The sequence below is a fragment of the Pteronotus mesoamericanus genome, unplaced genomic scaffold, assembly GCF_021234165.1.
Source record: "Pteronotus mesoamericanus isolate MK-2021 breed Mesoamerican mustached bat unplaced genomic scaffold, CSHL_Meso_final contig_25, whole genome shotgun sequence".
NCBI classification, from domain to species: Eukaryota; Metazoa; Chordata; class Mammalia; order Chiroptera; family Mormoopidae; genus Pteronotus; species Pteronotus mesoamericanus.
This window is the reverse complement of record NW_026555105.1, coordinates 30687949-30700080: the sequence shown is the minus strand read 5'-3', so window position 1 is coordinate 30700080 and position 12132 is coordinate 30687949. Positions and strand designations below refer to the sequence as shown.

The 12132-nt window shown below is 37.6% G+C and overlaps 1 protein-coding gene across 2 annotated transcripts; it reads right to left on the bottom strand.

The window, feature by feature from the left end:
- Positions 1-1640: 1640 nt before the first annotated feature.
- Positions 1641-11243, bottom strand: BTBD3 (BTB domain containing 3). 2 transcript variants are annotated; one of them, XM_054574061.1, is made up of 4 exons: positions 10505-11243; positions 9918-10008; positions 9241-9359; positions 1641-5631 (listed from the first exon to the last, which is right to left on the bottom strand). In XM_054574061.1, exons 1-4 carry the CDS (start codon positions 10861-10863, stop codon positions 4599-4601), a joined length of 1602 nt encoding a protein of 533 aa, XP_054430036.1. In that variant the 5' UTR covers positions 10864-11243; the 3' UTR covers positions 1641-4598. The 2 variants fall into 2 exon arrangements, with proteins under 2 accessions (XP_054430036.1, XP_054430037.1); XM_054574062.1 differs by lacking the exons at positions 9241-9359; positions 9918-10008.
- Positions 11244-12132: the final 889 nt, after the last annotated feature.

Here is a 12132-nt window from a genome sequence, read left to right as displayed (position 1 = left end):
AGATGGTAGAATATAAAATGGCAGCATCTGCTGTGAATACTGCTGTCCAATGGATGTTTAATAGACAAACAGAAAACAATTATAAAGATAGTTAGGGTCCACATAAATAGGAATCACACCCTCCCCACTGCCCTCCTTCAAAAAAAGTTCAGAAGAGGAAAGAGAGGCAAGATGCCCAAGTTAGGGAAATGCACCCAAATATTCTTCAGAAGTGGATCTACAGCTGTTGGTGTCTTACAGTGGTGTGTGTGTGAGACAGTCAACCTTTCATTATCTTCCTCTCTCTCTCATAGATATTTACCTCCCAATGTGTTGGTTGAGAAGCTCTTTTCCCTAGTGCTTATGTTGGTTGGTTATGGTTAAATAAACAGAAAATTCTATTTTAAAAAATTTGCCTTATTTTCGTCTTGTGAGATGACATATTCTAAAAAGTGAGGGTGACAGGAAATGTTGAGCAAAGGGCAGAGATAGTCAATAAATATAAATAGCTCAGAAAAGAAGACTGAAATGTATAAATTAGAAATCAAAAGTGCAGTCATCTTTTACTGAATAATCTTAAAGGCAGGCAAAGCTCTGTTCTAACACTCAACATAAAACACAGGTTTTCAGGCCACTTGCTCTTGTTTTGGTCTCTAAGTTTAATACTATTTAGTTGGCCAGGAATGCTTTTCTTCTTTCTGTTCCCCTGCCCCACACCCCAAGTTTAAGTCCATGATTTCTGTAGGCTTGCCATAGTCAACTGGGGAGAAGGTGTTACTTCAATGACATCTTGGTCCTGAGTGCCAAAAAAGGAGGAAGTTAATTTCCAATTGTTTTGGGATTTTGAAAACAAACATATATGGATTAAGTTTAAATAGCAACAGAGAGATAATAGCTAAAACATTCTTGGATTAAAGATCTTTGCAATTAAGGTTGTATTTGTAACTAAGCTGGCGAGAACATATACTTTCAGTTCACTTATTCTTTGAAATAAATCCAAAAATCCTTTGAACAGGCATGCTATAGAAACTTGAGTGGTATAGTGGTTAAGCAACTATACAAGATTTCACAATAAATTCTAGTATGACAGCAATAGAAAGCTACAGAGAAATAGTATGTGTACATATGTATATAATTATGTATAAATGTATGCGTATTAATGTACTTGACATGGAGAAATGTAAAACTAGTTGAGCACATAAAAATTATACTGAAAATTCTCATATAGCATTTATTTATTTATTTTTAATCCTGGACTGACGCTATTATGAACCGGCAGTAACAAGCAACACTGGTCACATCTAAAACTAGATGTAATTCAGTATCACCCCCTTAGCACAGCCAGATTCACAGACATCTGAGCAACTACAGCGTCAGAATGCCAATCACAAATTCCATAAGGGGAATATAAATGCATCCACTGACTCCCTCTCCTTAACTTAAGAGTCAGGCTTTGAACAATGCAATTGATTAACATATTCATTGTTTTCTTACGCTTTCTGCCTCAAATTTTTACTTCTTTAGGGATCCGAGATATCTGAACACTGAGCAAACAAATGCTCCTGCAAAACCATCTCTGTAAAAGGTAGTGGCATCAAAAGTGTCAGAATGAAATTTTTTACTATGTCAAGAGACCTACAAAAATGCTAAGAAAACAAATATATAAATCAGTTTTACTTTTATTTGCATTTAACATGATTATACACATTCATGTGTCTAACAAGATCTGCACTTTTACATTAAAAATACAGTACAATAACATTCAACATGAGGTACTTCATATTTATATATTTTCCTTCATAAATAATGCTGTAAGCTACTAAATTCAAGCACTCTGATGCACAAGTGGCTAGTGTCTTGAATTAGCCAAGCTTATTTCAACACCTTAAAAAACAAAAGACAGTTCAGTGCAATAATTATGTAGAAATGAGACCATTTACTTAAATACTATATTAAGATATGCTCAAAGAATGTTACATTAGAACTGCTAGCCTAGTTCCCCTTTATCCCCTGTATGAATAACGACAAAGACTGCCAGAAACATTGGGAAAAGCATCTACAGAGTATTTTGTTTAATAAAGTTGTGTTTACATACTAGAGTTGCCTGCCTCGTCAGAACAATAGTTCCTAGTTTTAAAAGTTACAAAATTTGAGATTACAAAAAAATAAAATAAAATAAAGCAAGCACATTAGCCTTCATTCCATGTTGTTGAAAATGCAGAAGGGAGAATAGGATTTAAAACACAATCTTCAAGCTTAACCCACAGCTCTCAGCACCAGCCAATCAGGTGGTAAATGTGTCTTTTTTCTTTAATAGTAATTAATGTAAAATTAGGTTCTCCCACACCCAGTGTAAAGGATCTCATGCAGCTTCCACCAGCAGGTCCCTGGCCATGCGGAGGGCAGCTAGCTAACAGGAGCACGGACAGTGAGTGTTTCCGAATGAACGATCTCCACTTTAGGGTTATCACACCCACCTCACAATCTGGTATGATGAAGCTAGTGCTAAATAAAAGTTTCTTCTCCTCTGGCTTAGAAATGAGTGCCTTCCAATCAGGTACACAGCCTACCAATTTGCATGGTAGCTATGAATTCCTGAAATGTTTAATCATAATTTTAAAACAAAATCATTTGTAGAAGCATTTTTTTAATTGAAAACGTATCCTTATTTCACAGGTACACTGCCAAAACTACTATCTGTCATTTCCCTAATAAGAAATAGTTCTTAGGTAATTTTGGAAAGTTGTCCTGGGAGTACTTATTTATAATCACCAGTACCAGCTTTTGATCATCTATGCTAACAGACAGAGGTAATGCAAAGATGATTAAAACATTTCCCATAATCCAGTGTTCTCCTCCATCGGGGAAGCTGGCCAAAAGCAACAAGCCCTTGTCCACAAGGGAATAGCCCAGAAACGCAGTGAATATAAGGGCAGTCACTCCCTGGGGCCTTGCTGGGGCCAGCAGGGGGAACATTTCTGTCCCACCTCTCATGGCCAGGCGGGGAGGAGACAATTCCTGAGTTGGCAAACATACTTGTGTGCACATGGGTGCCCACGCACACACACCCACCCCAGGACTAACCCCTGGCTCCTGACAAGCCAACTTCAGGCTTACAGAGCAGGAGAAGGAGGCGGCCAGGGACCACACTCTGGGTGGCGAGGGAAGCCATCTCAGGATCACACTGAGCAGAAAAGCTGCCCAGGAACACTTGGATTCTTCAACTGGAAGTGAACACACTGGACACTACCAGGGTCACGGGCACTCAACCATCACAAGCCATCACGGAAGGAGAATTTTTTGATAAGCTTTTCCCTCCTTTGTTTATATTATCCATGGGCAAATAAGGAGCTGGAAGTGATGCTGATGCAGTGAATATTAGGTATAATCAGGTGTATTGCTCCAGGTCACTTTTTAAAAAACCCTGCAGGCATATATTGGCACTTTAAGATGGCCAGAGGCCAGATTCTAGCAGTCCAAGAACAAGACAGAATTATAATTAACTAAGAAGATAATATGTGATCAAAGTAAAACACATAAAGTATATTTATTTTAAAAAAAATCAATGAATAAAGGTATCTTATTATATTAACATGTAGTGCTACAAAACTAATTGTTTTTCCATTCATCTAAAGAATTGTTTGGTCCTCTTTTCATAAAAATACAAAAAAGGGAATAGGAATTCTATACAGTATGATTTATGAAAACAAGCAATGGTGGGGATAAGACACTAAGTGGGGAGAAATGAGTTTGACTTTTTCAAACTGTGCATTTTATTGTGCCATCAATTAATCCATTTGTAGTATGGGACTTTCTTAGGTTTCTTTTTTGAACGAAGTTTAAAATAATAGGCCTGAAACTTTTTTCTAATGACAAAATTTTATAGTTTAGTTACTTCTAAGACAAGTGTCTGTACTGTAATATTTTGTCTTCTAATCTAAGGAATATAAATCTGCTGTAGCAGAAGTCATGGCCTAAACAAACTTTCAATTTCTTATTTCCCCCTTTATATAGACATTTTGCAATGTTTAATATTTAACAATCTTATGAATTTAGGATTTAAGAAAAAGTCATGCCCAGAAGTAAAACTTAAATAAGAGCTAAATATGACTACTGTCTCCTCTCTAAATTATTATTTAGTAGAAAGCAAAACATCTTTCAAATGGTACACTGAGGTTTATCTGTTTTTGTTTTTTGAGGGGAGGGGTTCTGTTTAAAAATAATTCTTGTCATTATTATTTTAGACTATTTCTATTTGTCAAAATAAAGCCCTAAAGGAAATTTGAGGTGATCCAAAAATTTTTTAGGAGGGACGAAGCTGGGAGGTCAGTGGGGCAGTTAGAAAAGAGCACAAATTCTCCCCAGCTGTAGAGACGGACGCAATTCTAAAAACTACAAAGGCCTAATAAGAACTTGGCTCTTTTAAGCATATAGTTAAAAGCTTGAATGCTGCATTTTTGCCTGTACATAATTAAAAGGTTGAAAGAAATTAGAAACTGCCTACAGCTTCATTCATTACAAATTACCTGCGCTGATCACATATCTGCAGATGAGCTAAGCATCAAGCAAGTAGGAACCAGATGTGTACTTCAGAGCTCACACTGCTTCGGGAAGTGTTTTCAAGCATAGAATATAAGTTCGGGAATCTGCCCTCCCTGTACCCCAGTGCCATTGGTGCTGTCTGAGGAACACTGAAACTGGACCGTCACTTTGCCACACTGAACCTCCGTCATGCCTTCCTGCCCGAAGTAACTGAGTTCATTGCCGTCCAGTATCACGCTGGCTGTGTAGAAAGTGTCTGGCTCTATCTGCACCGGGTACTCAAACCACACAGGGAAGGTATTGCTGGAGCCATCAGAGAAGTACTTGCTCAAGTTCTGCTCCAGGACAACGCCCTGACGCTTGAGTTCGATCTTGGCGCTGTACTCCGCAGAGCCACAGCTGGAGCCATACAGGCCAAAGCCAGCGATGAACACTCTCTTATCCACTGCAAACTGAATGCTGTCACAGCGGCCCCGATAGCGCCACTGGTTGCTCCGATAGGCACACGACTGGAAACGGTGACAGCGCTGGGGGACAAGGCCTTTGCGGGCTTTACTCACAAACTGCAGCTCGGGCTTTTTGGCTGCAGTGTACCAGAGGAAGATGTCATTGGTCTCATTGAGAGTTAGAACTCCAGATTGTGCAGCACCATTTGCAAAATCATCCAGGGCCATTGTAGGTATGCGGATCAAGTAAAGTGCCTTTCCAAGGACCTTGCGTTTATTTTCAATGCTCAGAGCTAGACCTTGCCTCTGGCATTCTACTTCAGCCCAGTTGAGAGCTGCCTCAAAAACAACAATTTCTTTGGCATTCAGTGTTTCCCTGCGGAGGATACTTTCTAGTGTCTGGAAGTCAATATCGCAGAATCCCTCAGACTTAAGAGCTAACTCAGCCTGGGCGTCGATCACCTCCCAGCAACGCTGGGTCAGGTCTGGCTCCTCGAACAAGCAGCTCTGGGAGAGGAGCACACAGGCGTTCTTGGCACTCAGGCTGGTCTCCAGGAAATTAACGCAGGCTCTGGCTAGGTGAGGAACAATATACTTTTTGGCAGCATAAAGAGTAGCCAGCACTGTGTCAGCAGCCAAGTCAATTTCATCACAATAGATATATCTGAAAGAAAATACACAGCATGTAAATGGGATTTTCACAAAATCAGTGTGTCCAGCAAGAAAAGATGCAACTACTTTCAAGCTAGTTCCTCCCTTCTGCAAAAATAAATAAATAAATAAATAAATAAAAAATGTTACGTGACAATTATTACAAAAATAATAGGGATTAAAAAACATCTGAAATATGTTCATAAATTACTCTTTCAACTCAGTAGTTAAATTTGTGTAACTAAAGACATTAGCTTTGTATTGTTATTCTAGCCTCTATGTTATAAACTGAATTTAATGTCATTTGAAAAGAATAAAAAATACTAGAATGATATATCAGAGACAGTTAATATTAGGGGAAAAAACTCAAAACTCTAGTGCATATACTATTTTATATTTAATGAAAAAAATAACTCCCTCATGTTTTAGAAGCAATATATATACATGTTTTACTTCAAAATTTTTCTGTACATTCAGATAGAATAAAATGTTTTTAATATTATAATGTTAGCAATGATTATATCCTGATGCTTTTAACTAAGCACGGCTTGGATTTCTTCTAAACACAAAATAAAACCTGAGATTAAATAATATACTTTTCAAGTAGTTTCAAGTTTAGTGGGTTATCAAATTTGGACTTTAATGCTTTCTTCCAGTTACCTTTACAGAGAATCCCATACAGGCTTTATAGTTGGCTGTATTTTTTTAAATGTTAATTCCTTCTTTTCCCCCTACACATTCTCCCACCTTCAGAATTAAAGAATATATTGTTTCCAGATATATTTAATTAAAAGACAAAGTAAGAAAGCCTCGATATGCATTTTTCTGTGATTCTATAAAGCATCCCTATGTCATGAGATAAAACACTTCTTGGTGTTTTGGGGGACAGTGCAGGCTCCCAGAATGGCATGTAAAGGCAGGAATCACGCTTCTTTTAGAGCGCTATGGTTCACCAAGGAAGTCGGTGAGAACTACATACGGGGGAAAAATACATGTTGATAATGATAATGCTTAATCTTTAAATCTTTCTAGTGAAAGTGTTTAGCTGCTTGCCTGTGAAGTTTTCCTTTAGTTATTATACTTCAACTTAGTGAAATACACATACAATAAATTAGCAGTGGCTTCTGTAAAAAAGTAAAACACACACACACACACACACACACACACTGATTGAAATAAGAAAGTGTCCACAATCACAAATGGAGCCGGCATTTTTGCTCCCAGGAAGCTCTTTATCTTCTCTGACTGGCAAGACCTCGTGACAAAACAGGCTGCAGCTTCGAGATGCTCTAACTGGAGATCGAGGACATTGGGGAGGATTCCGAAGCATAGACAGCACTCTGGCTCTTACCCTGGAGCTATCAACTGAGCAGTCTTACCTTTTTCTTGACAACCCCTTTCCAGGCATCCTGGCTACTCCCCTACCATGCAGGGGTGAGGTAAGGAAAACCTGGCCTCTGCTCTCCCTCGGACAATGCAGTACTGATCAGCTATGGCACAACAGCAAATGGCACCTTACCATTCTTCAAATTTTTACCTCTTTATGTGGATGGCACGTCTAATTTTAAAGAGCTATATCAAGATATATTCTAGGTAATACATTTGCGAGAACAGATGCTTGTCAAATGATCAATAAAATGACTTAGGTGAAACATATTAATAATACATTTAATACTGTGACTCTCACTCACATTTCCTAATTATGTATATATCTGGAATGACACAACACTCCACTCAATTGCAGTGAAGTCAAAATGCTAAACTAGCTTTAGCATTCCCCTCTGCAAAAGATAATGTCTAATATACAAATCTGGCATGACTGGGGAAAAAAGAAAAAAAAGTCTTACAGGTAAAATTGGTTCCTGGATTTATATCTCTAAAAGATTACAAAGGTCATAAAGTATTGATTGGTTAAAAAGTGGTAGATTAGTTTACATTTTGTACTTCACACATTCACTTCCCTTTAATTTCTCTAGCTTCTACTATAAAAGTTTAAGCCATCAGCAGTTAGACTTCAAAACTGTAATTCAAATAAATAATTAGCTCTAGAACTGTAACACCGAAATGCTTGGCCTCCTGACTCCATCTTGCTTAAGCCTGCTTTGTTCCCATGGCCTTTAGGTTAATAGCTTCGGCTTAGTCTTGCATACAGACATGCTAATTGCTAGAGGAATTCTGCTGGTGGTCTGAGTTTTACAAAAACAGCCTCTTACCTGAAACTGACTCTCCTGAGGAGATAAAGAAAGTATATACAAAAATAATGTTTACCACAGATTTTAAGGAACCTAACTTCATGACTGGACTCACATTAACTAAAGTTAACAGATTAAGAACAAATGAGTTTCACAATCTTTCTCAAGCCACTGCTGGTGCCCAGGTGTCTACAGTCATCAATCACCTCTTGTCTCTCCTGTTTCCCTCTTCCTTACATATAAAAGAAGCCCTAATTCTACCCCTTCTTAAGATGGTTCTTTAGGATGCTAGTCTGCAAACCTCCTGGCTTTCTGAATAAAGTTGCTTTCTTTGATCCAACTCTTTTGTCACTCAACTCACTGGCTGTCATGCAGTGAGCTTGGATTTGGTTACAAAACTAATTATATTCCTTATTTTCCAGTAGGCAACAGAAGATACATAGCAACATTTTTTACCATTTGTGGGATTACTGTTCAACTTGATGACCCACTGAAAAATTTTTCCAACAAAGATTTTATTTATTCTAGTGAATCGAAATTCCTACAGCAGCTGATAACCTTGAACTATGATATACCTAGTGTGCTAAAGTATTTAACAAAAAAATTATATAAATATGATTCAGAATAATCATTAGATTTTAATACATGGTAGACTATTACTGCCTAGCACCAGTACATGTAATGAAGCAGATCCTATTGATCTCATTAACAAGTTCTGGATTCTGAAAGACCCATGAAATATAAAACTATTTTAAAAAATATATACACCTTATAGCTTTATATTGCTATATTATTAAAGTTATTCTGTACAAATACATATAAAACTGTAGGAAACAAAACACATCTCTCAAAAATTTCTCTACTATCAAATGCAAATATTTCTTATCCTTGAGGAAGGGTATCTAATTTTATGTAAGAGTATGTATATGTGTGTGTTTGTGTGCAAAGAACAGATTATTTCAACACATAGTAAGTTTTATTTATTTGCTGGTAGGAAGCAATAACTACTAAAAAACTTAGAAATTTCTTAACTGGTGGTATTTAAACAAGATATCTATTTCTAGAACTGTGAAGCGAAAACATAATTTGTCTTTTAAGAGTTTTTCACACATGATACTTTCCAAGAGGACATCCTCTATTAGATAATGCCTAATCTGGAAAGTTATTTTTCTTTAATTCTAAGTTGTTAAAAATCAAATCAAAAGCCACCTGCCCCTAAATCCCATGCCAAGGTGTCATTACAAATGACTGCATCACTCCACATGCTTTCTACTGAACGATGCACAGTTTTCTCCAAAAGAGGTAAGCAGCACCCTCTTTCTTCATCAGTCTCCCCTTTCTGTTATACAGAACTTATATTTAACTGTGTAACCAGCAGTACACAAATACAGCTTAAACAAACTCATTCCAAACATACAAATGATGCTTACTTCAGCATAGCGAGAAACGCAGCAGGTTCGACATCTGGTATATGGATTTCATCTTTGTCCTCAGCAAGTTCTCCGTAAAACATTGCATGGAACACAGAGCTCCCAACAGCTAAAACATACTGTGGAGAAAGGGAATCATGCTCTAAATTGAAGCATTTTTCAGCATATCAATCTAGAAAAACAACTCTAAGCGATCATGTATAGTGGACACAGAGCACCTAAACCTGCTCTTTTGTCAAAGCCAAGGTACAGTGTATCCTGCTGTGATAGTATAAGATAGATGTTCATGCAAATCAGTCTCTATGCTGTTAATTATCTGAAGGCTTTAACAGATTAATGCGCAAGTTCCCTCGTTACAAAATAAATAAATAAAAGGTTATTTAACTGATTTCTAGGGAAAGAGTGAACAAACGACTTTCCTAACCTGTCACAACAAGTCCCCATGACTGGAGAGTTAAAAGGGCATGTTTTTGTGTTGAGATATAAAGCAGGATAAAAGGAACAAAGAAAAAAATTAAGCGTGGCCAAAGCCCTTTGGAGAGGCTGAGCTTTCACGGTGACTGGGTGAAATGCGCACTGCCTGACATCAACAAGCTGCCCACCCCAATTCCAGGCTTACAGAGAGGGTCCCTTTCTGTAAATCTCAGGACTAAACCGGTAATGCGGCTGTTGCTTACTTTGTGTCCTGGCAACCGCTGAGTCCCACCTGGTGGCCCAACCACAAAATGTACATCTGCCATCAAATCATTATTGAACATCACCGCATTTCTATAAACAGAGGCAATTCATTAATTCACAGCAGCCAGCGTTTTAAATACCCCCACCCCAATATTCAAAACCCACAGAAGATTCTTAAGCTACGCAACAGTTTCATAACTTCAGGGTAAAACTACAAATAAAGGTTCCAACTGAACAACTGTGTTTGTAATCATTGCAAGCACATGGGAAGTAGCTAAAGTTAAAAAAAAAAAAAAGTTATCCAAACTTCTCATCAGACCAAGGATAAATAAAAGCTTTCTATCTTCTGTGGCCCCTAGACATACCCCTGTCACTTAAATGTTACAGCTTGCAAAAACATTTTTATCTAAGAGGAAAACAGCTGTACTGTTTTGGAAAAGGCACAAGGCAGTTTTCCATTACCAATATAAAGCTGCTGGGAAAAGAGGAAACAGAGATTTATGTTAAAATACAGTATGGGTTGTGCTAAAGCAGAAACTTCAACACAGGAAAACTTTTAAAGTAAACACGCTGGCCTGGCACTTACCTTTCTCTGATGGTAGGATAAAGACCTTGCCAATTCGGGGCTGGGATCAGGTTATTGTTACTGAGATTCTGCTGGTGGTACTGCTGGACAGTGGTGCTGCTGGAGTTTGCTGGTTTTTTGCGGGGAAATATGTCAGCAGCCATCTTTTTCTTCTTTTTAGTCTTTAAGGTAATTATTTCATAACAAACTGGAGGCAACTTGCTGATGCTGCTGCTGCTGCTGCTGCTGCTGCTGCTGCTGCTACTGCCACTGCTGGTATTTGTTTTCTTCGAGCTTTTCTTGGATCTGTTCTTTACCGTCTCTGGAAGCATCAAGAAGAAGGTGAGACATTTCATGTTCTTTTCCTTGTCATCTACCATGAGTACAGCGTGTCTCTCTTTAGAGCTAGATATCCCAAGTTGGTACGAACATCAAGGAAAAGAGGCTGGCACGAGCTGAGATGTTAACAGAAACCAACAAGCTGCTATTTTGCTTCTTTTTTCAGTCAGGCAAGGTGACCTTTTCACTATGTTGAATAGTAACTGGCTTTAAGTTTTATCCAGTACTGGGTCTGTTAAATACATGCCCACCATGATTCCTGTTTCTCTTATTTGCTCATGAAAATAACCCAGTTTCCAGAATAACCTGAAAATGCTACAGAGAGCGAAGATGACAGGCAGAGAGCTGTAGCACTTGTTTTCTGAATTAGGTTAGCAAGATGTGCTGGAGCCGTGCGAGTGTGTTCAGCCGGCTGGAGTTGTGTGGTGAATGGATCTGAGGAGAGTAGGTATTACAGCCCTGCAGATGGAGTCAGACAGCCAGTGCTTGGAGCCAATAGCTGAAGTCACCAATCATGATTGGACCAAGCAAAACAGTGACACCTATTGTAACGTGCACAGTTCTAATATTAAAGGAACAGCAAGCAGTTGCACTCTCTTTTCTACTGTATTATTGTATATTCAAATAAGATAAACAATGTATGAAATACACTTGATAACAGGAAGAGTTTATGCTCCCAGATTTCTCTTCAGTAGATGTACATTTTTACTTCCTTAAACAGGCAATTAACAAATGATAGGAATTTATGTCTACTTTACATTACTAGTAAAATCTTTATCCCAGAAGCATTTAGTTTCAAATACTTCAAACAATATGCTCCATTCACCAGCTAAGAGGAATTATTAATAACAAAACCATACTGAACATTTTTATCACAGCTTAATGGAAAAAATGTTATTTTCTTTTTTCAGTCTCTTTGAATATGTTATATCTCGTACAAAATAAGAGATGAGGTCATTTATTTATTTTACCTCCCAATGTTTTCTAGCCCCTATAATGATTTTTGACAGGAGTCCCAGATCACAAAATACTGCTAAGTATACTAAGATTATACCAGTAGGCTTAATTGCACTGAGGCATAGACAAATTCTACATGTAAAAATAAGATTTAAGTGAGAGAAATCTAACTTTGGTAATCAGTATTTAAAGGTTATAATTCACTAAAAAATATGTCAAATGGGGCCTTGTTCAAGATTTCAAAATAAAACCAAAATGTTATGGTCACATTTATCCTTCTAACAATTTTAAAGAATATAATCCACAATTTCTAACATAAAACCAATAATAAGGCTATTCAAATGATAAATGTT

Coding starts and splice junctions, on each gene's coding strand:
- BTBD3 (XM_054574061.1), bottom strand. CDS start 10,863: ATGGTAGATGACAAGGAAAAGAACATGAAATGTCTCACCTTCTTCTTG. Junction 9,360..9,917: donor AGCGGTTGCCAGGACACAAA/GTAAGCAACAGC, acceptor CTTTCTCCACAG/TATGTTTTAGCTGTTGGGAG. Junction 5,632..9,240: donor GCGTTTCTCGCTATGCTGAA/GTAAGCATCATT, acceptor ATTTTCTTTCAG/ATATATCTATTGTGATGAAA.